Raw genomic sequence first — 27875 nt, 5'->3', positions numbered from 1 at the left:
GAATAAAATTGAGCATCTAGTAAAAAAATTTACAGTCAATTCATTTCCAACTAGGGTGCTAAGAAAATTCAATGTGGGAAAAATAATCTTTGCAACAAGTGGTATTGTGATAACTGAATATCCATATGCAAAAGAATAAACCTAAACCCCTATCTCACCATATACAAAGATCTAAATGTAAGCACTAAAACTATAAAACTCTTGAAAGAACAGAAAACTTGGGTGTAAGTTTGGTGCCCTTGGATTAGGCAATAGTTTCTTAGGTATGACACCAAAAGTACAACCAACAAAAGAAGTGAATTGCACATGATCAATTTTTAAACTTCTGTGCTTCAAAGGACATCACAAAAAAGTGAAAAGACAACCCATGGAATGGGGAAAAGTCTGCAAGTCATATGTCTGAAAAGGGACTTGCATGTAGACTATATAAAAACTCATACGACTAAAGAAATTTTCTTTAATTGTAATGGGCTTTGGATATTAATAGACATTTCTTCAAAAAAGATGTAATACAAATGGCCAATAAGTACATCAAAAGATGCTCAACATCACCAGCCATCAGGGGAATGCCAATCAAAATCACAATGAGATACCACTTCTGTATTAACTATGTCTTTTATTTCTTATATTCTGATGCTTTGACATGAGGCCTTGCTAATCCCTAGAGACAAACCCCACCTTGGGGTTAGCTAATTCCTAGAGACTGGAAACAATTCACTTGCTGGCACACTTTATACATGCAAACCATCCAATCCAGAACCCACACCCACAACCACTTCCTTTATGGGCTCTCTCTCTCTGGCCACCACTCACACACCCTGATCACCGAAGCCAAGTTCCAGAAACTAGGCACAGTTCCTATGCCCCAGAGCCTGCTGAAATTACTCAAACTAGCCAATCCTGAACATACTTATTACCCTGCTTTGCCAAGTTTTTCCCATAGAAACCACAAAAAAAGACTCTTGTGCACATTTCCCCCTTCTCTCTCTGTCTCCTTGGCCCTGGTGCTTCCTCATGGGGCTCTGGGTGGTAGGCCATACCCCCTGCTTCTGTAACTATAATAACCTTCTTCCTTCATGTCATTTCCATGCCTGCTGTCTTACCATACCTGATTAAAACAAATCCCAGGTATCCATCAAACAACTTCACATCTACTGAGATGGCTTTAATCAAAAAGACAAGATGATAACAAAGTGTCACAGAGGATGCAGAGAAATTCTAACCCTCATACACAGCTGACAGAAACGTAAAAGAATGCAACCATTTGGGGAAAACGTTTGGCAGTTCCTCAAATGGCTAAACGTTTCTGGGCTTCCCAAGTGGCTCTGCCTGCAATCTGGGAGACCCAGGTCTGACATAGTTATACTCTAAGACCCATCATATTGCATTCCATAGTTACTCAATTAAACCTCATATGTTTCATGTGTAGTCTACACAAGAAAAGTTAAAGAAATTCAAATGTTCGTCATGCACAAAGACACTGAAGAAAAAAATATAATCGGCTATAAATTCATTATTTTGAGAGGATATTATTAACCAAATATGCTATCATTGGTTAAATTTCCAGTCTACAAAAAATGGTGAGAAATAAACATTAACAAAGCAATTATATTTCATACATAACTATTATTTACCATTATTGTAAAAAACTAAGAAGCTCTATACCTTTTTCTCCTTGGACTTCTGTGCAGCATGAGAAGTGATATTCTCATTTTGGTGAACAAATTCTTGTGCTACCACTGTTTTTACAGGGTCTCCTTCAAGGACACAATTTAGAAACTGCACTGTGTGTTCTAACGAGTAGCTGCAGAGAGGTGAAGTACAAATATGAGGTCAATGAATGAAAATAAAAGTTATGTGGAAACATTAACAAAGGCAATCTTTAAAACATCTTAGAAGAATACGAAAAATTGGCTCACTTCTTAGTTTTAAACATCAAAATTAAATGCTCATTGTGCATCTCAAGACTCAAGAATGAACAGAAAGTATAAAGTTAGAGGCTCTCAAAAATTAATTTTTTAAATGAATACCCAAAAGTAACATAGTAATAATTAATTCATTTTCTTATCTTTTATTCCAGACAGATTTTCCACAACTCTTTCTTTCATCTTATCACCCATACTTAGTCCCCTTGTTGAATTCACACGTTTCAGTTTCCTTCGTACATCAAAAACAGACAATAGATCTTTACGCTGACATTGTATTCTGTCAAATTTCACATTTTACTTAAACCATGGGGTTCCAGTCAAAGAAATTCTAAGCAGAGATATAGAAAGGAAAAAGTAAAAAATTATCCTACCTCCCACCACTACATTATTTAGGCATATTTTCATGGTGATAACATATTATGTGGAACATGAAATTCTACAAAAATTGACAAAAGCCTGAAACACTCATCTTGCCACAGCCAAAGAAACTCATTCCAGAGCAAATTATAAATGATTTTATACTTATTTATTTTTATGGCTCTGATCTCTTCCAAAGGCTAGATAGTGAAAAGCTGACCACAAAGGACTGTTTTTGAAATGCAATACTTATGCAAAATACTGTGATATTTTGCTATTCTTCAATTTATTAAAGCAACCCCTTGAAGGGGAATCATTTGGGACTACCAATTCCACTTGAGCATTCCCATCTTACTGCCTAACATACACTCAACAAACAGGAGTTTCTTGGGGGCTAGAAACTACCAGAAATTTTCCACGTCCTAACCAGTCTTTAAAATCACAGTCTGCCCACTTCTAGGGCTGGAAGCCAGCCTCCAACACAGGCGTTGTTAGCAGTATACGGCTCTGGAAGGTTATACTGCAGGCATATAATGCAGTAATTGACTGAGCCTACCCTTCTTATCAGGGTGAAGCAGACACTACTGCTGAGACAAGTATCCAGCTGTTGGCAGACAAATGGAGGATCACTGAATATCATATACCTACCCTTGGGACCTGACTGATCAATCATTCTGAGCACTGAAATGAAGCACTCAGTCCTCTAACTTCACCTGGGACCTGCAACCAAGGGTAGTTTCACATCAGACCTTCTTGCCCTAGGTTCCCATAGAAGACAGTTGCCATATGCCAGCACCAGCCCTCCTAACCCCCAATGCCTGGGGTATTTTAAAACGTAACTCTAAGAAAACAGCTGCTCAGGTAACAGAAATAAATAGAAAATTTGTGGACTGAAATAATACCATGAAAAACTTGATTCAAGTGACATATTTAGAACTCTGCATACTCAGCAGAGAATATTATTTTTCAGAAGCACCTTCATGAAATATTTATAATAACTGATCATGTATTAAACCACAAAGAAAATTTCAAATTCCCAAAAGCAGGACTCTTTCAGGCTGCATTCTTATACCCCAACACAACAGAACAAAATAAACAGTAACCACCACCACCACTACCATCACCACCAAACTATTGATCCATTTAGGAAATTTCAAACTCTTGGGTGAATGAGAAAATCAAACTGAATTAGATTATTACAGAAAAAAATGAAAGCACTACATATCAAAGTCAAAATATTACATATACATATCAAAAACATAACAGAGAGAAAAATTCATACCCTTAAATATGTTATTAAATACTAAAAGGAAACAAACTAACCAAAGAATTGAAAGTATGTCAACAAATTTAAAGAGAAAGGAACCAACAAAGATAGAAAGCAATTACTAAAAATAAAAGCAAAAATAAATGGTTAGAGAATATAAAACAGACTTTGATCAATAAACCAACAGCTTGCTCTTTAAAAGGGCCATTCTGACAAACAGCAAAAACAAAGAAAACAGAAAAAAATACATTAGGAAAGGAAAAAAGGATGTGATCAAATACAAAACAATAGTTTTAATTATCACAGAATATTATATACAACTTAACAACAATAAACCTGAAAATCAAGGTAAAACTAATGGTTTTCCAGAAGACAAACCACCAGAAAAGACTCACAGGAAAAGAAAAAAAAAAAAAGGGCAAATATTTGAATAAAGCAATGCCCTTAAAAGGGAGTGAAAAGTTCTAAAAGACTTCCCTAAAAAGGCACAACCCCAGAACCTGCAAGGTACTAATTTATTTAAATTTTCCAGAGCAAGTTGCTCAGTCGTGTCTGACTCTTTGTGACCCCATGAACTGTATCCCTCTAGACTCCTCTGTCCGTGGTATTTTCCAGGAAGGAATACTGAAGTGGGTTGCCATTTCCTTCTCCAGGGGATCCTCTTGACCCAGGGACTAAACCTGCATCTCACGCATTGCAGGCAGATTCTTTACCACTGAGCCACCAGGAAAACCCTTTTATTAAGCCAAATACCAAATAAAACCCTAAAACCAAATCTGACAAAGATAACAAAGAAACAGAAAATTACAGACTAATCTCACTTAACAACTGTTGCAAAAAGCCTGAAATCAATTCTGATACAGCATTAAAGGAAAAAAACAAAAATATGAGAGAATTTTTATTCTAGAAATTACTGGTGATTGACATGAAATATACTAATAAACTAAAGAAAAAAAATCTGTATTAGATTCTCCAAAGAGCCTAAAAAGGCATTTATTTAAAACAACTCTTGCTAAAATAGAAATTTAAGGAATACCTGAAGATCAAAACTATGTATTACTCAAACCAGAAGCATCCCTAATACAGCAAACATCAAAACACATTATTACAATATCGAAAATAAAATTTAGGACCAAATGGCTCAATGGAATCAAAGAGTCAATAAAAGAAAATGTATATTTGAGAATGTAGGAAATATGAGTGATTATATTTTATATCAGGGTGTAAAGATGACCTATCTACCCAGTTTATCATTCACAAAAAAATTAAGTTAAATCTCTACTTCATACTAAACACACAAAAAAGGTAAATGTTTTAAATTTCACTATTAAAAATACTAAACGATGGTCCAAGATTCTGTGTGCTACAACGAAGACCTGGTGCAGTCAAAACTATAAATAAATAAAAATAAATGAAGGGCTTCCCTGGTGGCTGAGTGGTAAAGAATCCACCTACCAGTGCCGGAGACTCGGGTTCGACCCCTGGCCTGGGAGGAGCCCACATGCCTCAGAGCAACTAAGCCCATGTGCCACACTATTGAACCTGTGCTCTAGAGCCCAAGAGCCACAACTACTGAAGCCTATGCCCTGCAACGAGAGAAGCCGCCGCAGTGAGAAGCCTGCATGCCAAGACTAGAGAGCAGCCCCAGTTCGCCACAACTAGAGAAAAGCTTGAGCAGCAGCAAAGACACAGGACAGCCAAAAATAAATAAATAAACAAAATTATATATAAAAAAGTTTCCTTTAAAAAAAAAAAAGCAAATTTAAAAATAAATACTGGAATAAATAAATTCCATAATGTTGGGGTAGGACAGATTTTCTCAAAAAGAGTTAAAACTCTGAACCAATAAGGGAAACAATTTTCTGATAAAACATGAATTAAAATATGCATATGACCAATGAGATTTTATCAAGAAAATTTATTATAATCTATATTAACAAAGATAACTACACATAATATATAAAGAATTCTCATACATGTAAAAAGAAATACAAAGAGCCAAAAGACGACAGGCAAAAAGTAAGCAATTTAATAGAAAAAGAGATCAATGGGAAAAAAGCTCAACCTCACTAGTAATAAAAATTTAAGCAACAATGAAATATTTTTCCCACCAGACTGGCAAAAAAATCAAAGATTCTTAATGTTCAGGGCAAGTTACATAATCAGTACATAGACGTAACATGGAAAGCCCTTATAAAAGGAAATCTGGCATTAGCTATAAACATTTTTAGTGTACTTACTCTGAACCAGCAATTTCACTTTTAGAAACTAGCTTACGATAACATTCGCCCATGCACACAAAATGTATGTTTAATGTTGCTCAGTGCAACATGGCTTCCAACTTTTCTTATAGTCAAAAAGCCTATAAACAGAGCATGTTTAATCAAACTATAGAACTTTAAGAAATCACTTTCAGAGTACTCTGGAATACTCTGTAGACATTAAAAAGAAAAGAGTATTTATTCTGTCACAAAGTATGGACAGAAAAAAAAAATAACAACAAAACTACAAAATAGTACATAAAACATAAATATATAAATATATATTTATAAACATAATATATAAAACTATATATATAGTCACCAAAACAAATAGGTACACATGTGTACGCATACTTAGTATATGAACATGAGAAAAAATTGAGGAGGAATATGAACAAATTGACAAATACTCACTTTCTACATTATTGCATTTAAATGGTTTATAATACACCTATATTATTTTTGTTATCAGAAAAATAAAAATAAGAAATTAAAATGTATGACATACACTTTCAATCACATCACAACAGAAACTGCAGACAATCCTTCTAGTATACTCACTTGTGGTCCTTGAAAATGTCCACCAGGAAATTTTGGTTAATGGCTGGAAATATCTTAAAGAGTTGCTTCTCCTTTAGCTTGGTGGCACAATCTTTCTCAAACATAAGCGTCTCCCTTTTCTAAAACAAACAAAAAAGACAAAACTCATTCTTACGATGTAATTTACAATACTAGTTATGCTGATCCAAAAGCATGGTTATTTCATTGCAAAAACACTAATAATTTAAAAGCAAGCACAGACTTTCTTCATTGATTAAAGGCTGAAATTAGTAATATAAGTATTCTTGCACTGTTCATTTATATCCCACTTTTCACTAAGTATTTGAAGCTGCTTATTAACACACACACATAGTCACACATATACATATACATGTGTGTGCGTTTGTATATAACACTCTCACACGTGACACGCCTAACACATGTGCCTTGTTGCTCAGTCGTGTCTGACTCCGCGACCCCATGGACTGCAGTCTGCCAGGATCCTCTGTCCAGGGGGTTCTCCAGGAAAGAACACTGGAGTGGCTTGCCATGCCCTCCTCCAGAGGATCTTCCCAACCCAGGGCCTGAACACAGGTCCCCGCATCGCAGGTGGATTTTTACCGTCTGAGCCACCGGGGGGGCCCACATTCAATCATGTATTACACATATTAAAAGGATGACGAACATACATATAAACAGGATATAAATAAACGAACAAATCAAAGAGTAGAGAAAATAAAGCTAAGAGTATAAGATAAAGCTAGCAAGAAAATTAGTATAAATAAATGCATGCTACAAAATCCTGTACAATTGCTAAACGTGGGTCACAAATTCAGTTCTGAGCTTCTCAATGGCCAAAGCAAAGGAGGAAGCAAAGATTCTCAGTGTCCATGAAATAAAAACAAACTGGCTGCTCAGGAGAAGAACAGCTTTCTCTGGTACTGAGAGACCTGAGAGAAATTTCTCGCATGGGTCCTCATAAAAGGGACACTGTGATGCTGTGAACAACGGCCTTAGAAACACATTCTCCTCAATGGGCAGAAACTACAATGTACAAATGAGCTGCAAATTCAAGTTGACAGAAAAATCCACATTAAAAATTTTTTTTCACAAACATATTTATTCCAAAGAATTATATGAGAATTGCTAATTGTTATTTTTTCAAAGTCATATTCGGATTGTTTAAATTGTCAAACCAAACAGGCTTTTCTAGTATGTGCTAATTTAATTCTAATTAAGGATTATAGTAATCATCTGTAAAGGGATTTCTAACTCTAAGACAATTTGTTGACATTGTGATTTAACAATGTAATATTTTAGTTTATTCCAAAAGTCCTAGTATCTAAAAAATAACTTCCTATAAAATTTCAAGGGTCCTGAAAATTTAAAAATTACAATAATTTAGGATAATCCTAGAATAGCTATTGGTTTTGAAACCTAGCCATATTTAGGCCATTTATAATACCAAACAACAACAAAAAAAGAATCACAATAGGCAACAACCTGACCAGTCAAAAACACTGGTGAAGCCGAATATATCACATACCACCAAGAGTGATGAAAATAAGCCACCTCAAGAATTTTAAATATTTCACATCTTATTTTAAGATATACATTATAAGCTGATCTTACTAAAAAATTCAGTGATTTTTTTTTTTTTTAAACCTCAGTGATCAGATTTACTAGCATCTGCCAGGTCATAGAGTATCTCTAAACTACAAATTCTAAGGTCTTATCAATTAACTGAAAACAGCAAGGAGATCAAATCAGTCAATCCTAAAGGAAATCAACCCTGAATACTCATTGGAAGGACTGATGCTAAAGCTGAAGCTCCAAGACTTTGGCCACCTGATGTGAAGAACTGACTCATCTGAAAAGACCCTGATGCTGGGAAAGATGGAGGGCAGAAGGAGAAGGGGGAGACAGAGGATGAGATGGTTGGATGGCATCAGCAACTCAATGGACAAGAGTTTGAGCAAATTCCAAGAGATAGTGAAGGACAGGGAAGCTCGATGTGCTGCAGTTCATGAAGTCGCAGAGTCAGACATGACTTAGCGACTGAACAACAATCATCTTACCATTAATTATCCTCTGTATGCATTATGCCTAGTGTTTATTTTAAATTCTTTGCTTTAAAAGAATTTAAAGTGTATTTCTCCTTTGGAAAATTCTGAGAAATTACTGAGAAATTTTTCCAGAAATTCTCTTACTGAGGCTCTACTTAAGCAGGAATATCTTTAGGATCAAAAGAGTACAGCTTCTATTATCAAATTCACAGAAAGACAAGAAAAATCACTGACAGAAAAAAAAAAATTAAGTTGGAAAGTCAAAGCAACTTATTTGTTCATCATTATGTGAAGTGAAGTGAAAGTTGCTCAGTCATGTCTGACTCTTTGAGACGCCATGGACTATACAGTCCATGGAATTCTCTAGGCCAGAATACTGGAATGGGTAGCCTTTCCCTTCTCCAGGGGATCTTCCCAACCCAGGTATACTAAGAGATAAAAAGGCAGGTTAGAATCATAAAGAAATGTTTCAGCAGAAAACAGCATTTCAACAAAAAGTGTCTCATCATTTGAGCATAAGTTCTAGGCTTTCCTTATTTTTTAAGAAAATCTATTTCTCCAATTAATTACATATGTAAATTGAAGAGGATATCTGAAACAACACTAAATTATAAGATCCTACTGAAGAGACTGTTCCTTAGATTCTATAAACATGTAACGATGGTAACAGTAGCATATTTCCAACTTAATTAACAAGACAAGTGGGGAAAATAAACATGAAAGTGGAAGAATCCCATCATTATTTCTATGCCCCCATTCTATCAAATATATTTCAACCAATATAAAGGTGTTCCTTTGAGCAGTCAAATGATGAGGAAAAGAGGGTAAAATGTTACAAGATCACCAACTAAGAATCTTTTTTTTCCTTGAGAACTGAACTAATAATCTCTAAGGTCTTTTCCCTTTTGATCTTGAAATTCTCTAATACTAATTTTCAGAATTCCAAAAAAAGTTAAGAAAAAGAAATGCAAAAAAAACCAAATTCTCTTATGACTTCATATAGCTAGATAGGTTGAAAAAGAACAAAAATTAAATTCAGAGCAAAGTGAAGTATCTGTTTGAACTTGTCTTATTGAAAAGTTAGATAGGAAAAGAAGAGTACGTAAGATTTTAAAGTTTCTAAAATTTTTCTCTAAAAAATTTTTGCTTCAAATATGAACTCTTCAATAGCAAAACAGTCATTTCTTATTAGTAACTTATGAATTAAATTATCTTCAAATCAAATATTTCTTTTATGTTTTTCTAGAATGAAAAAATTACAGAAGTAAAATTATAGACAAGAAATATACATCTGCAAAATTAAATCCAAAACAACAAATTTAACATAACTGGCTTACTGTTATAGAATATCAACTAATTTTCCAGAAGTAAAAACCTCCAACTTCAAACTACATTTAAAACATTTTTCAATTTTAACACTAACTTCAATCAGGTTAAAACAGATTCCAGACTACAAAAAGTAGATTCAAATGAAAATCACAAACTAAACATATAATCAAACTAGAGTAAGAAACAAAGGCTTAATATTTATACTAACTCATACCATATCATGCTTTTCCTGTAAGGCAATTTCTTCTGACATTATTTCTCTGAGTGATACTTTTTTAGTTTGAGTGTTCCAATGATCCAATAAAGGTAGCATTTCAGGTGCTGCTAAAGTCTTCAGTAATTTTTTGCCTGTTCTCTGAGATGATTTTTGTTCTGAATTATCAAGACCAACATGCCCAACCAGGGAAGGATCTACAAAAGCAGTGTCAGTAGCGTCAGACCGTGAATAATAAATGTACAAATTAACAATTATTCTGATGTAACACAATTCATTCTGTTATATTTACCTCAGGCCCAGAAAACATGACTTTTTACTCTTTGCTTATAATACAGTTTGCAAATTTCAAAAAATATCTTTACATATATGAAACTATATCTTTACAAGTATGAAATATGTATAAATGTAGGAACACTTCAAATGAGCAATAATCTGCTGCTGCTGCTAAGTCACTTCAGTCGTGTCCAACTCTGTGTGACCCCATAGACGGCAGTACACCAGGCTCCCCTGTCCCTGGGATTCTCCAGGCAAGAACACTGGGTGGGTTGCCATTTCCTTCTCCAACAACCTGAGTATCATTGTAAATCAACTCAATGCTTCCCACTCTTTTTCATATCCCTTCAACAGAGAAAACAGTATCACGCATATGCACTGATAAACAGGGAGCTGCAGCCAGCCAGGAGCAACCAGTGAGAGCAGCTGGTAGCTCTGCCTGGCCACTCCAAGAACTGAAAGGATAAATATCTTTGCAGATCTGTAACCCACTGGAGGCACACAATAAATACTGAACATTGATATTCAAGATAAAGAAGGAGCTGAACATTCTACGAAGTTCATAACAGTAAGACAACGTATATTTCAGCTTTTCTAAAAGCAACACATTCTGATATACACTTTTGCTCTCCTGGCAAGTGAAGAAATAGCTAATACTATCATCTGAATAACTGATACTATTTGGGAACCTCCAGCTCTCAAACAACTTTGGTTCTTAAAGCTACAATACAGGTCTGGATTAAAGTTAAGAATCTTTAACAATCTTCAGTCTGGAGTCCTAGTATGAAGTGAACAGAAACATCTAGAGAAACTCGAGCGCAAAACTCAAGCTCAAATATTTTCTCTTTGGCAGATATACCCAAAAAGCAGGCTGACTTTTATGCTCTAATCATATTAACATCAATAAAAATTTAATAGCCAAAGTAATATTTCAATGATGCTATCAAAGACAGGAATATTTTATTGCTCTCAGAACAGTTTTCTATCATTCAGAACAAAATCATTAACAGGAAACACTCTGAATATATGCATTAGAGTACGCCTAGGTGTTTCATAGCCTCATAGTTGAAAAAAAAATTTTTCAACTAAAGTATAGTTGATATATAATGTTGTGTTAGTTTTCAGTTATAACCTGAAAGTTAAATAATACAGGGACTTTTTCTTCTTTAAGTTTTATTTTATATCAATATAAAATGTTAAATTTTTTAAAATTTATCTACAAATCAAAATTCTTTGGTAACATATTTTGTGGAAGTATATTTAAAATGAGTTGAAATTCATACACACACACCAAGTTTCAACATCAAGATAAGAACATCAGAAGTTAAACTATGTGATTTACCTTGCATTAACTTGCCACAAGATACCTCTTCTTGTCTTTGTCGCTCCTAAATACAAAGGCAGAATAGGGGATTGGCAAAGAAGGGTGCATTAGAAAACAAGCTTATGCTATTTTTCTCAGTAATCATTTCTCCTTATAAAACTATCAATCATTCTCACTAAATCTAATAAATCTAGATAAATATAAATTATGATTATATCTATGTATCTTTTCCACTTATAGAGCTCTTATGCTATAATTTTTTAAAAACTGTTTATGAAACTTATTAGCATTTCAAGTCTTTAAGGAGCAAAAAACTATTTATGATTTTTTTTCCCTAAAGTAAAAAATCAATCGTATTGAGCTCCATCATTTATTATAAAGTTTGATCAATCTGGATATAATCTAAAATACTAGAAAGAGAAAAAAAATCAGTAATCTGTTAACTGGTAAAATTCATTTTCTCTCAAACTAAAAATTCAATAGAATCTTTCATATAACATAACAGATTGTAATGAAGAGCAAAGGAGACAAAATGGACACAAAAGGAGCTCTTTATAAAAAGAAGCCTACCAACCATTACAGATTCTTTCCATTTCTCATGAATCACTTTAGCCAGATTCAGATCTATATGAACCACACAATCCTCAACTGTTAGGGACCCTTGTGAGGAGAGGAAAAAAAGAAAAGAAAATATGACCATTACTCGTTATACACTTGCAGAAAACATACTCAACTACCTTACACATCATAAAACTAATCTGTATTTTTAATTACTAACCTATGTCTCTAGTTTTAAAACTCTTGGAATATTTTTATGTAATATGTCATTGTATTTACACTCCTTGGCAGATGCAATTACACAATGTTTCATATATTTAAGTTATTCATGTCCATTACACTAAATATATTTAGTATGTTTACTTCATTAAGTTAAGACTTTCCAATAAGTGTGTCCTAAGGAATTATCTTGCCTTAAGTGTATCTTGAGTAGCATCAAAGGATTAAAAAGGTATATCTGTGCAAACAAGTATGAGGTAAATACCAGAGAAAATTTTCAATATATGCATGGGATGAACACAAACTCTATACTCTCTGCTTCTTGAAATTATATATTTAAAAATCTTCTACAAACACATGGTGCCAAAAACAATGTAGTCAACATACTTTTACATTTGTTAACATACAAAATAATTTTAAAATTGAACTGAAACTATCTATATTCTAGTCACAGAAAGATGCACGTATAGGTAATAATTTACTTTTTCCTTACCTGAATCAATACCAACAGGGCCAAATAATTCATTGAGCTGAAAAGCCAGTTCAGGGGGCAATGCCAATTCAAGACAGTCTATGGTCAGAGATTTGGCTGTCACTGGAGTGGGATTCAGCGTCTCAGCTTTATCTTCTCCAGTAACTCCAGCTGACAAAGCACTCCCTGCCACTAGAATTGTCTCCATTTCCTGTTCCTCTTCAATCGTAAATTCTTCTGTGTTTGGAAATTTCACATAGTCCTTTGGAAGATTTTCAGTTTTATTTATTTCAAAAGAGTTAGTAAAGTAAGTTTCTTCATGTAATTCAAGATTTGAAGTGCCTGATACAGAGTTCAAAGTATCAGACAAATTCAAAGAAGGTGTATGATCTCCAGTCTCGGCAGTTTCTAAATTCTTTTCCATTTCACTTACATTTTTAGTGGTAGTAGCTTTTAGAGTATCCGGAAAAAACTGCTTCACATTATATAAACCTGCAAGTTCTGTTTGACTATTAGGAAGTACTTCATTACTATTATTTAGCTCTACAGTAGGAAGTATACTTGCTATTAATCCAGGTTTTTCAGTAGTCATAGCTCTTATTTCTGCCTGCACTAAGTTTTCCTTTTCGGAATTACAGGTAGACGGTACATTAGTGTTACTGATATCAATTCCATGGCTAAATTCTGGCACAGAAAAACTAGAATCCTCTAAGCTTCCTCTTTGGCTAATAATTTCCTTCAAATTCAGTCCCAGAGAAAATGGCCCAATTTGTGCTTCATCGTATGATTTTTTAATATTCTCAAATTCAGTATCCTCACATAATTTGGTTTCAGAATCCAATAAAAGGCTTGTGGCCCAAATAATATCTTTGTTACACCTCTCATATAAGTCTTTTAGGGCTTCTAATGAAAAAGATCCAAATAGTTTACAAAGAATGTTAAGATTTTCAGATTCATCAGCACTGGTAAGCTCACTTTCTTCAACATATGTGCTTTTGTCATACATTACCCTATATGGAATTGTTTCTTGAACATCCAATTTTGTGTTAATATTGAAAGTTTTTGGTTTAAATCCATCTAATCTTCCTGTTAATACTCTCAGAGAATCGGAAACACTAATTTTATTTTTTTCTACTTTCCATAAGAGAGCAAAATCCTGTGGTTCAGTCTGGGTACACATGCCTACTCCTATTCCAGCGACTCCTTTAGTCTTTTCTTCTGAAAATTCAGCTAAAGTTTGTGGTCCTATTTCTCCAGGGACAGTTGGCACACTATTGATGAAAGGAAGAGACAATGTGTGTTCCCTATGAATCTTTTTACTTGGACAAGTCTTACTCTCATAGGTCATTTCATTGGGCAACATTTCAGAACTTCCTCGAGTACAACTACCCAATGTTTTTAGCTCTTCAGGGCTTGTGCCCCAACAGACCTCGTGTGCTGAGTATAAGGATATTTCATTCATACTGCCGTTAGTTCCAAATTCTAGGTTGGGTTCATTTAAGCCAGCCTTTGGTATTCTTGATCTGTGCTCTCTCTGAGCTAAAGAATCAGGGGAAGGCCAGTCACCCACAATGTTGAATGAATCTCTTTCAGTGTTTTTACAAGTATCATATTTACAGCTATTGAAAGATTCCGAGGCATCCTCACACTGTAACCTGCTGTCATCCTCTACATTTTCATATGGAGATCCTTGTGGCAGGATACAATCTACACTCACAGATAAACTATTATCTTTATGTGACTGAGGGCGATTATATTTTTTGTCATTGTGTACAGATGAAGCTTTTTCCATTTTTCGGTTCCTTTTTGTCCTCTGACCAATGGTCTTATCAACTGGCCAGTCACCAACAAAAGACAGCTCGTGTCTTGGAAACTTTTCCAAAGTTGATTTGCTTTTTTGTTTTCCAAAGGCTTTTTTCTTTACTGCCACTCTTTCTTCCAATATTTCACTAGATGAAGATTTTTCATTTTGATGGGGTACAGGATTTGAAAGACCACAGTCTCCTTGATTATTTTCACCGTAACAACTACTTGGTGACGTTCTCCCTAACAAACTATCTGCACTGGTTTCACTACACTCTTTTTCAAGAGCCATTTCTACTGGCTCTTGTTTTTCACTTTTGTCTGTAACTTGTACTTCGCTTTCAGAATCAGGAAAGTAAGTGTTTGGAGCTTCCTGAATGAAAGCATTCTGAATACTGGGATTCATATCACTTATTTCTTTTTTTCCTTTGTTTAAATCTGCATTAGGGAGATATGCAATATTCTCAGGTAACATATTTTCTTTGGTCACATCGAGTTTCTTCTCTTCAGTTAACTCTAGATGCTTCAAAGACGAGGATAAAACATTTTCTTCTTTTTCAGAAGTAATATCTTCATTGTCTCTTGGGCTGTAAGATTTTTTTTTAAGTATTATAACGAAATCTCTTACTATTATGATTAGTAATATTAATACTGTTAATATTTAAACTAAAGAACATTAACATTATGATTTAAACTAAAGAATCTTTCAACTGAAAGACAAGATACCTGATCTTTCCCTAATACATGATGAACACACCCCTTTATTGTAATCCCAACACCTGGCACAACGCCTGGCATACAAGAAGCACTCAAACTTTTTTTCAAATTGAATAATTAACAGGAAATTTTCAGTTCAGTTGTTTATTATGCATTAAATATTAAAGTTAAGGTTCTAAATTTGTTCCCAGGACAGGACACCTCCTGGGCTCCTTTCCAACTTACTTAAGCTTAATACATAAGAAACTAGGTCTGCCTCTGTACCACCTGTCATTTGCCACTGAGGAAAATGCGTAAGATTGATTTACAAAGTCACAAAGAGCCAATCAGCATGATTTGCACAATTAAGTCAAAGGAGAGAAAGGGAGGACAGCTCTCATTTGAGATGTCACTCGCTAAATTTCTTTTTAAACCACCCTCAATGTTATTTTCAGACTCAGAGCACTTTTGCCAAATCATTATATTAATACTTTCAACTACAGTGCATTTTCCTTATTTGTCAACTCATCTTGCTTTCTTTATTGCAGTTCTCAAAGGCCCACCTCTCCCATGAAGCCTTCCTAAGTGAAATCACACCTAGCCAGTTTTCTACATCCAGATGCTACTATAAGTCCTTTACAAGTATTAATTCATAATCCTTACGAGATCCTTATAAGCAAAGTGTTATTGCCATTTTGCAAATGAGGAGCTGAAATATACAGAGATCTTATAATCTGTGAAGATTAAGTTCTAGGATATGAAGCCAGGAAATACAGCTAAGGAGCCCATATTCTTATCCATTTTGCAACAGTGCAGTATTTACAAATCTTCTTTTCCTAACTCCTTTTCAACAGAGCCTCTCATCCCCTACCATCAAAAAAATGTGAGCATTCAGACCTTTCTACATATTTAAGGCTCCTCTTTCCTCACCTACTTATTCAATTGTTTATGTGCCCTAAATATTTTTTAACAGAATCAGTACTATCCTGAACTACAAACTTCCAAAGGCTATGACCTGTATTATTTAATCAAAGTATACCATGAATAATAAATTTTTATAATAGTTTGAAAATATTTTTATTAACATCTAAGAGAATTAAGAAGTAATGTAACTACAAAATAACAACAGAGGGTAGATAAGGTAACAGATAAATACTACAATAGCAGCAAGTTAAATAAAGAAGACAGGAATATTCATAGCATAAAGATGGACCTATATAAATCAGAAGACAATGAAACTCCCACATATGTCATCACTCACATAAACTTTTACTTCTCTTGGTAACTGTTAAGTATCCTGCTCTAGGTAAAACTATACCTAAACCTTATAAACAACAAATGCCTAACTTATTTTTAAAGCTATGTCACAGTCATTTTAGAAGTTTCAAAATTATCTTTTTTTTTTAATTTATTTTTTCTGGGCTTATGGGATCTAGTTCCCTGACCAGGTATCAAACCTGGGTCCACGGCAGTGAGAGCAGCGTCCTAACCACCAGACCACCAGGGAATTCCTTCAAAATTATCACACTTTTTAAATTAGGTTTTCAAATTGAACTTTGGTACATAGAGACTCTAACCTACCTAGTACTTCTGTCACAAGAATATGCACACAACTCAATGCGTTCGATTTTCTCTGGAACTGAAGAACTCATGATTATTGGCACTGAAACAAAACGTTGATAGTGTTCCAACATTCTTGTTATTTTTTCTTTGCTTATCCCATGAATATTACGCCTAAAAATTCCAGGGGGAAAAAAGGGAAGGAGGAACATCAGTGATGACATTTTTTAAAAATCGGCTCATATAATGTCAAAAAAACATTTCTAATATGTAAAAATATCAAAACTGGTTTATTATGACACAATGTAAGCTATTTAATTTTAATTTTATTCAGGATGTCCTAAATTACTATTTTCTTAATCATGCCACACAATCTTTTCCAAACATCCTTTATCAAGTTGGAAAAAAACCAGCAAATCTTAATAACTTTAAAAGAACTTATTTGCAAGTGTTATTAAAAAAAAACTCATAAGAATATGGCCATCATTTTAATTAATTAATTACTAACTAGTAACTAAAAAAATTCTACTCAGAGGCTCTCACTTACACCAGTACAGCAGACAAGACGTCCCAAAGGACTCTCCTGTTACAGTAAAATTGGATCCCATATAAATTAAACACACACTTTAATACATCTTAAGTTCAAGAGAAAAAAAGTCCTATTTGAAGTGTCTGGATGTCCAAACGTGAAATCTGCTATATGTGTGCTTTCACTCTTGTAGCTTATTTCTTTGTTTTTGTTTATGAGCTCATATACTTAGCTGAATCTAATATATGGGAATCCTTAGGCCTGAAACTGAGGTTGCTTTCATTCATATAGCATCAGGAGTTGCATCTGCCAAGAGGCAAGATGGTATGCTTTAGTTCTTTAAGGGTTTTATCTTATGAAAACATCTCAATTGCAACTCTCCTATCTCAGGTTGGATCCAAGGTTTAGTGTCTGGATCCTGGGGTTAGTATCAGTATTTGCCAGCTGGGCAAATCTGGCTTTCATATTTACATACCTCCGTCTTGTCTGGTTTCAGATCACAAAGAAGCAAAGAGATAGAAAATATGAAAGAGAGGTTAAGAGGCATAGACATAGAGGACAGACCAAAAAGGTCTAGTATGTATCTATCCAAGTCCCAGAAAGAGAAGAGAGTATGTGGGACAGAAACAATTTAAAGAAAAATAGTTTAAGAATTTTCCAGAACTGATGAAAGACATCAATCTCCTAATCTCACAAGTTCAACAAATCCCAAGCAAGATAAATAAGAAATCCACAACTAGAAACACAGTACTGAAACTGTCATTCACCAAAGATAGAAATCATGTTAAAAGCAAATAGAAATTTGATAAACGAATTATCTAAAAAGAAAACAACCATTAGAATTACACCTGACAACAATAGTAATGGAATCCAGAAGACAGTTAAATGTTATCAATAACAGAAACTGTAAATCTAGAATATATACATTCAGCAAAAGCTTACAAGAATGGGCACAATAAAAGAACTTCCAGATTTTTTTTTTTAAAAGTTTGACATAAAGCATGCCTAAATTGTAAAGAAAATTCTAAAAGATGAATGTCAGGCAGAAGAAAATTCTTAGATGAAAGGCCTATGATGAAAGAAAAATTAAGCACAGAGCAATAACTAAATGAGTGAAAACAAATACTACCTGTACATTCTAGACAGGGCCTGTAAGCTAGAAGGGAGGTTAATTATCAGTTAATATGTCTGAAAGTTCTTGTATGTGGGAGGAGGAAAGCTAAGAAAATAGTTTAACTTAAAAGTCTGAAAAAAAAAAGTCTGCATGATTAAACTTTTAGTGTAACCACTAAAAGACTTAGTATACGTAATCTCCAAACTAGTAGAGAAGGAAAAAATGAGCAAGCAAATCTGCATTCAATTTTAAAAATCCAAAGTAAGGCAAGATAGGAGGAAAAAATCAAATATTTAATTTTCTGTGATAGGAAGAAACAATCACAAAAAATGTGAGATAAATAAAAAGTACACAGAATGAGACAGTAAGAAATAAGACCAATTATATGAATAACCAAAATAACTGTAAAAAAAACTAAAGTATCAGTTAAAAGCTAAAGACACAGTGAATTTTTTAAAACCCAGCCACACTGGTTATAAGAGATACACCTAAACACAAAGATACTGAAAAGTTGAAAGGAAAAGTATAGAAAAATTAATAACACTCAAATACTAACTAAAAAAAGCTGGTATATTTCTATTTATATTAGACAATTAGATTTTATAACAAAAATTAATACTAATAAAAGAAAATCAGTGGACAAGGATAAAAGCTTCAATTAGAGCGATACAAAGGTCTTAAGATTATATGGACTTCAAAAAATATCCTCAGTATATTTAAAACAAAAATAGAATTATAGGGAAAAGCTAATATAATCAACATAATAGTGGTAGAGGAAGATTTCAACACACCTCTCACAGTATATTTTTCTCATCCCTCTCTTAAAGATTAACCCATTAAGCAAAATTTTCAAAAAAGTAAAGTTTTATATAATGTGAGCAAATTAATAAGCATGATTTAATGATATATTAATACACTATAACCATTATACATTCTTATCAAGCAAATATGAACATTATAACAAATGATAATGAACTAGTAAAACACATCTTTAAAAATATCAGAGAATTAGTATGATACAAACCACACAATCTTATCTACTGCAGTAAAGTTGAAAATCAATTTTTTGAGAAGATAAATTTTATATCCTTCTACTCAAAAATTCAAAATATAGTTCTAAACAACCCAAAGGTTAAAGAATAAAAGTAAGAGTAATGCAAACTAGAAAATAAATGATTAAAAGAAGATATTATACAATAAAATTCTAGGAGCAGCTAGCATGGTACTTAAGGAAATTTATAGCATTAAATGCTCATACTAGAAAATGACCTAAACTTTCAGTTCAAGCCTTACAAAAATAACAATAAACAAAGCAAAATAGTTTCTTTTTTAAAAAGCAAAGAAAGTAGAAAAAAGAGAAGCAGAAATGAAATTAAACATAAAACAAACTTACAATAGAAAGCTCAACAAAGCAGAGATGTTTATTTGAAAATGCTAATAAAAAATCTGATCTCTGGTGAGACTAACCAAGAAAAAAAGAAGATACATATAAACATATTAGGATTAAAAAGGGGAACTAAGTATAGATATAGCAGAGATTTAAACTTTAAGAGAATATCAATCATCTTAATAAAAAGTCTTAATAAATTTGAAAACTTTGGTGTAATGGACAAATTCCGACTGAAACTTCTTACAAAGAAAACACATAATACAGACAGTTTCATAAGTAAATCTTATCAAACATTTAAACTTACATAAATTCAGAAAAGAGAAAAAAAGAAAATACTTCCCAACTAACTCTATGAACCTAAAACCATCATATCAAAACCAGGCAAGACAGGGCAAAGAATAAAAACTGTAAGTCAATCTCACTCATTCATGCAGATGCAAAAATCCTAAACAAAATATCAGAAAACCAAATCTAGTAATGTAACAAGAGGATAATAAAAGGGAATAAAGTACTGATACATGCTACAACATGGGTGAAGCTTGAAAACATTGTTAAGTGAAGCTGCCAGACACAAAAGTTCACATATGATTCCACTTACATGAAATGTTCAGAACAGGCAAATTAACAGAGACAGAAAAGCAGATTAGTGATGGCCAAGGGGTAGAGTGGAGCTGGGAGTGACTAGCAGTAGCAGGTACAGGGTTTCTCTTTGAGGCGATGAAAACATTCATTAATTAGATAGTGGTGATGGTTGCACAATGTTGTAAACATCCTGAAGATAAGCTGTCCTTCAATTAGTCCTGAAATCAGTTCAAACTACCAAGAAGAAAATAGCCTGACCAAAATTAATTTAGGGCTACCTCTATGGGAATACAAAGCAAAAAACAAAGTATACTGTCCATGTCCCGAGTAACATTTTCATCCAAATTAAACAATTAAAGAGAAAAGTATGATCTTGTGGGGGAAAGCAGAGTGAGTAGTGAAAAACCCGGACAGCTAGCAGTTGCTACGTCTTCTGCTTACACGTTCTCACGTCCCTCCAGCACTGTAAGTCACCGGGCAGCTACAACAAGCTGTTCCTTCCAGTGGCACATAGCTCAGGTTTGCCAAACCCTAAGCAGCAGCAGTCTCTTCTAGTTTCAGATACTGACATTATGTTTTTAATAAGTAACAAAGTACTGGCTATATAAGACAACTGGAATTTTTCTGTTTATTAACCCAATTTCAGAACAAAAAGAAACAAATTCTTCATAAACTGAAAAAAGAGAATCTACAGGCAAAACAAAATTTGCCGATTTTTAAGTGGCGAAGCCACAATCTAATCCATTTTGTTTTACTCATTATTTACAAGAGGAAAATAATCCAGGTGGACTTTCTATCACTCTCACAAAACTAAAACATTTTATATAAGTTCCAAGTTTTACCTTGCAAGTTCCTTCGGTTTGAATTTCCACCATGTATCCGGTTCCCGGAAAAGGACTTTATATTTATGTTTTTGAGACTACATACAAAAAAGACAAATGCATTGTTAAATAATTACTTCCATGAAATTAAATCTTCCCCAAATTCACAGCATGTTAAAACTGAAAGAATATAAAAGATTATCTATCTTGATGAGTGTGTTACCTGGCAAGATGAAGTCTCTTTGATCCAACAACGAACTTCTAGAAATTTATGCTACTGATAAAAACCTATGTCAGAGTGCAAAATTATGTATACAGCAGAATATCTAGCTCATCATTATTTGTAATAGCAAAAGAATATACACAACTCAGTGTCTATTAATATGGAACTGGCTAAATAAAGGAGGATATAGTCATACAATGAAAATACATACAGTGGCTTTTAAAATCCTCTATGTGTTAATAAGAAAATGTTCTTAATGTAAATTGTTAAGAAAGTAAGATACAGAATTTTCACCAGAATAAAAAAAGATTAATCACACATTTGCACAGGTATAGAAAACTTCTGGAAGGAGTCTCAAAAATACTACAAAAAGCATCTACCTCAAGAGAATAGGACTTTAGGCTTTCTTTTTTATGGTTTGAATACCTATCAGAATACATACATGACTTTCATAATTATAAAACTATTTTAAATGACAATGCATTCTTTTTTTTTTTTTACCACATTGCACAGCTTGAGGGATCTTAGTTTCCCAACCAGTGACTGAACACGCACCCTCGGCAGTGAAAGCAAAAAGTCCTAACTACTGGTCTGCCAGGGAATCACGGAATTCCCAATGACAGATACTGGGAAACTATTTTTCAAAACTCTAGTATTTTGGCACAGCAATGCCAAAAAAAAAAAAAGAGAAAAACTATTCTACCTGAACTTTTCCATCTCAACTGATGTCAATCTTCAGTTATACAGGCCAAAACCCAACTTGATGCCATACTTAATGCTCTCTTTCTTTCACAACTGTATCAATCCAATAAGAAATTCAATTGGCTCTACTTTAACAATATATCCAGAATTTAATCTCTACTCACCATGACCTTCACGGCCTCCGTGTTGGTCTGAACCATGTCGTCTCTCACTTCAACTACCACGATAACCCTCTAACACGTCTCCTTCTGCTTCCATTCTCCCCCACTCCCAAGTCTGTTCTCAATACCGCCCTACAGGGACTCTTGCAACAGTCAGATCATGTCACTATTCTGCTCAAAACCGTGTTGTGAACTAATGAATTTATCCCCTCAAATCTTATATGTGGAAACTCCCACTCCACCATGTGACTGCGTTTGGAGATAGGACCTTTATGGAAGTAATCAGGGTTAAATGAAGTCAAAAGTTTAGGGCACTGATCTGCTAAGATTAGTGTCCCTATAAGAAGAGACACCAGAGAACTTGCTCTACCATGTGAGAACACAGCGAGATGGCCATCTGTAATGCAAGAAGAGAACTCGCAACAGAACTTGATCCTCCTGGACTTGATCTGGGACATCTAGTCTCCAAAACTGTGAGAAAATAAAATTCCTCTTCTTTAAGCTATCCAGTCTATGGTAATTTTTATGGCAACCTGAGCAGACGAATGTATCTTCCATGTCACGCAAGGTAAAATCCTAAGTCCTCACAGAGACCTACATGTAAGCCCTTACCTAAGTCTGCCCTGCCATCTCCCTGCCCACCATTACATCTCTGACCTCACCTCCCACTATTGATCCCTTCAGTTTTATGACAAGATGCCAACAGTGGTCATTGCTATTTTCTGTCATTCTGACAGAAAAGTCCAAAGATCAACCCAGACACCAAGGTAGGTAGTGACATGATACCCTATAATGAGCCTGCTCACTTCCATCTCCTCACCTCAGCACCAAATTTCTATAACTTATTCAACAGCCGGCAATAGTCCAGGTCTCTAATTACCTAAAGGGGTACATTTAGCTCTTAGAATCAAATTAATTTTAAATGCACACATACACACAGAGAAAAAGAGACGAAGCATTGAAAGACTTTTTCAACACCCATATCAATGGACAAATCTCAACAGTAAGTTATATTACTTAAGAGGATCCTGACTTAGGTCAATCTATATGACAGCCCACAGAAGGAAGATACTACTTTGCCATATATTATTATGTGTGTGTGTGTCTACACACACACACATATTTATGTTTAGCCAGTAGAAACTAAGCATACTTGACTGCTCCCTATTTATCCCTAACTTACTATTTTAGCTACTTTTGTGAATGACAGTCAAGACGGTAATAGACTATTATCTCCAATCTATCCCACTCTTCTACACCTTTCATTATCTTAACAACAAAAGAAGCAAAAGGTGATCCTCTTCTCTACAGTAATTCCTGCATCTACTTCTTTATGAAGACAAAAGCATTTTGCATCTAAGATAAGCAGGAGTCCTTTATATTTCTAAGTAGAGTTGGAAAGAGTCAAGGAATCAGTACTGGAAAAAAAGATTCATATTTTTAATTATTATATAATATATAAGGGAAAAGATAACATTATAGAAGGCTGAAGCCTAAATGAAAATCAGAAACACATAATTTGGGGACTTCTTTATTTCCTACACCAGAAAATAAAGTGTTAAAAAATTTTCTAAGATGACAGCAGGAAGCTAAGAAAAACCTACAGAGGAGTCAAGTAAGGTTAAGGGTGAGACACGTCCCGTGGTAAATATATTAGTCTAGAAATTAGGGACTCCTAAGGCCAGAAAGTGAACTGAATTTCAGCTCCCAAAGAAGTCTGTTTCCTCTACCATGCTGCACAGAAGTAAAATCTCACTGGCTTTCAAAGGAAACATAATTTTCTTTAGCAAAGTAAAGAATCACACCCTCAAAACAGTACCACACACCAGGCACAGCAAAGGGGGATAAGCTGGATGTGTTAAAACACAGGCAGCAAGGATAACACCCATTAACTAAAGAAACAAGCTGAGCTTCAGCGTGCCAGACAGGTGCTCATCCTGGGAGAATGAAACAAACACACACACTCACAAAAGCTCCACTCATCAGTTTACTCAACAAATAATATTTAGTATATGCCAGTGCTACACTTTGTAGACTCAATGATGAATAAAGCAATAGCCCTACCCTCAAGAAAAATAGATGGCTTAAAGCCAAATTCAGCCCATCAGCCAATGTTTGAACAGATTAGGAACTAAGGATATATATATATATAGATATATATATATACACATATATACATATATAGATAGATAGATACATATCTATACATATATATATACACATATATACATATATATATATATATATATATATATTTTATGTTTAAAGGATTGCTTGAAAAGAATATGCAACAGACTGTGGCCTGCAAAACCTAAAATATTGACTATCTGGTGTTTTCTAGACAAAAATTATTCAACTCATGACCTACTGATAAAAACAATGTACTTAGTGCTATAACAGAAATAAGCCAGGATGCCATGAAAGAAAAGTGCCCAAGTCAGCTTTTTAGTAAGTGAGTGAATGCTAACTTACTAAAGACCCAGGACTGTTTGCTTGAATTCACCTAAGTATTAGCATCCCCCCAAAATTCCAAGCCCACTATTAAAGACTCACGACAATTCATAGTACAGACCAAAGCAACATACGGCTTCATTTCCCATGCCTGTAGGTTTGTATTGTCTATTATTACAGGAGACATCTTCTTCTCAAATGCTTCTTTTGCTGAAAAACAGAAAATGAGAAATCACTTTTATTAACAATATGTTTAAAACCTAATCTTATTGATTAGATTTGAAATTTCATAATTTGAAAATAATAGATATGTGCTAATTTTACTCACAATTCTACTTCTAAATACGCTGAAGAAGGAAATGGCAACCCACTCCAGTATTCTTGCCTGGAAAATCCCATGGACAGAGGAGCCTGACGGGCTACAGTCCATGGGGTCACAAGAGTCAGATACAACTTAGCAACTAAACCACCACTACCTTCTAAATACTATTTTGAGTATATGAAAAACTAAAGTACAGGAAAATGCTGAATAATAAATCCTAAATACTAAAATTATAATCAGAAATTAAATAAAAACTGGTCTAAGTTTGATGTGTATATTAAATGTACAGACAGCATAAATGGGGGAAAGTTTTCATTAAAACCAATAAAAAGACAATAATTCAATTTAAAAATGGCAAAAGATCTAAATAGAAAGCTCTCCAAAGGAGCCAATAAACAGACAAAAAAATGGTCAACATCATTAGCCATCAGCGAAATGCAAATCAAAACCACAATGAGATACCACTTAACACCCACCACATCAGGATAGCCATAGTTCAAAAGATCAGATTTAAAAAAAATTTTTAACTAAAAAAAAAGACAAGTGTTAACAAAGATGAGGAGAAGTTGGAACTCATAAACTGCTACTGAGAATGTAAAATGGTGCTCTTGCTTTGGAAAATAGCTTGGCAGTTCCTAGAAAGGTAAAACACAGACAGGTATGTTCATAGCAACATTATTCATAATAGCCAAAAAAATGAAACAATACAAATGTCCATCAACTAATGAATGGATAAATGAAATGTGGCATACCCACATACTGGAATGTTATTCAGCCATAAAAAAGAATAAACTACTGATACTTTCTACAACACAGATGAACCTTGAAAACATTATGCTAAGTGAAAAAAAGCCATTCACAAAAGACCACATATTCTATGATTCTACTTGGATAAAATGTCCAGAATAGATAAACCTATGGAAAGTAAAGTAGTGGTTGCCTAGGGTTGGGAGAGAGTTAAGGAGAAATGAGGAGGGACTGTTACTGGGTACGGGGTTTTTCTGAAGTGATAAAAATGTTCTAAATTTGATTGTGGTGATGATTGTACAACAAGGAACATGTTTAAAACTATCTGACTCTTATCTCAATAAACTTTTTAAAAAGTTCTGCCAATTAATTTCAAATTATTATTGCTGCAGTTTTTGTTACAGAAAGACAAGCTGAACTACTGATAAGCACTCTTCATTCTCATTTAACCTTTATAAGAATTCTGGGGGATTAGTACTATTAAACTCTTTTACAGATGAGGACACAGGATCCTGGAGAGTACAAATAACTTGCTTAAGGTCACACAGCTGGTAACTGGCAAATCCTAGACTGCACTTGATCACATCAGACTGTTTTATTTTTGTGTTGGTATTTTCATATTCCTGATTTTCACTTTAATATTTAGTTCAAGAAAGAATATAGAAAAATTTAACCATGTCTAAAGATGACAAACTCAAGAATAGCCTTCATAGTGCAAAAGAAAGGCTAAGTAAAATATTGTCTATATGTCTTAACAAGAATTTCCCATATAAAACTCAAACTATTCATAACTAAACATTTCATGATAAAACCATCTTCAGTGAATAGTTGCACTAATAAGAAAATTAAGGTTTTACCGATAACCTTCCTGCAGGTTCAGTTTGAGGGAAGTCATTTTCCACCCTCACACAATCCTCTACAAAAATTAAGCCAATCTAGGGAAGACTAGTGGTTAACAATGCAAATTCTATTTTAGGAAACTGGAACCAGAGCGTGCCAGACAACTGTAACCATCTTGAGCTATTTCCAGACCAGTGTAGAAAATCTGACTTACTTCTGACAAGATCTCCATTGACTAAATAAAACTTAAACATTTCAGGCAATGTTCTAAGCTATTTTACAAAAATTAACTCATTTAATCCTCATCACATATCTATGAGACTACCTCTTCCACTTATTATGTAATAAGAATTGCTATAATTTTATCTATATTATATAGCTATAATTTAGAATGAAAGTTAACTACAACTTCAAAGTTGTATGTCACTCAAAAACACTCGGTGGATTTTTTCCTTTATATTGCTTTAATATTACCCATCACCTGATGTCTATCCTTACCACGATTCTGGTTCCACTCATGTGCTTCTCCTAAGTATCTTACATCAAACTGGTATTGTCCATTTATGTAAAAATAATCATCAGTACTAAGAATGACTCCACTTGGATTATCTTCTTGCAAAGTCCTGTGAATGATAAATATAATTATTTTCATTAATTTTTCTTCTAAATTCTCTCTCCTGATTTTTGCAAGGTCATAATCCAAATTAAAAATTCAAGTATCATTATTTAAAAGAATAAAGACACTTTATTTCTCAAACAAATCACATTGAAAATCTCTAAGCAGAAGTCTGACTCCCAAGAAAACCGATCTGAGGCAAGTCTACTTTGCTTTATGTAAATTATTATTTTGGAAACTTTTAAAAAATATTATGAAGTCCTTTTCCTTACTATAAAGGTATGAAGATTAACACAATTTTAAATATCAAGAAAACCAGTAACTAACAATGCTTCAAAATTCTTATCAATCACATGCATCTCCCTCATCTGGTCACTTGATACACACAGATCTACCTTACCCGTTCTAAGCTGAAGGTCACTTCCAGGTAGGCAAGTACCTTGATATTCAATTCTACTTCAAAAGTAGAGGAAGCTCTTAGACAATTAATTTAATCTGCTCAATTAT

The 27875-nt window shown here is 33.9% G+C and overlaps 1 protein-coding gene across 3 annotated transcripts in view; it reads right to left on the bottom strand.

Moving 5' to 3' along the window:
• N4BP2 (NEDD4 binding protein 2) overlaps positions 1–27875 on the bottom strand; it is a 70157-nt gene that overhangs the window by 18736 nt on the left and 23546 nt on the right. For all 3 annotated transcript variants that reach the window (XM_061164597.1, XM_061164599.1, XM_061164598.1), the window contains 10 exons: positions 27251–27375; positions 24965–25053; positions 21328–21404; positions 16892–17044; positions 12833–15201; positions 12137–12222; positions 11581–11626; positions 9963–10159; positions 6375–6493; positions 1666–1804 (listed from right to left, as the gene is read on the bottom strand). In XM_061164597.1, coding sequence (XP_061020580.1) covers positions 1666–1804; positions 6375–6493; positions 9963–10159; positions 11581–11626; positions 12137–12222; positions 12833–15201; positions 16892–17044; positions 21328–21404; positions 24965–25053; positions 27251–27375 — 3400 coding nt within the window. The remainder of the gene's footprint in view (positions 1–1665; positions 1805–6374; positions 6494–9962; positions 10160–11580; positions 11627–12136; positions 12223–12832; positions 15202–16891; positions 17045–21327; positions 21405–24964; positions 25054–27250; positions 27376–27875) is intronic.

This window comes from Dama dama, chromosome 17 (genome assembly GCF_033118175.1).
Source record: "Dama dama isolate Ldn47 chromosome 17, ASM3311817v1, whole genome shotgun sequence".
Lineage (NCBI taxonomy): Eukaryota > Metazoa > Chordata > Mammalia > Artiodactyla > Cervidae > Dama > Dama dama.
This window is presented reverse-complemented; position numbering and strand designations above follow the sequence as displayed.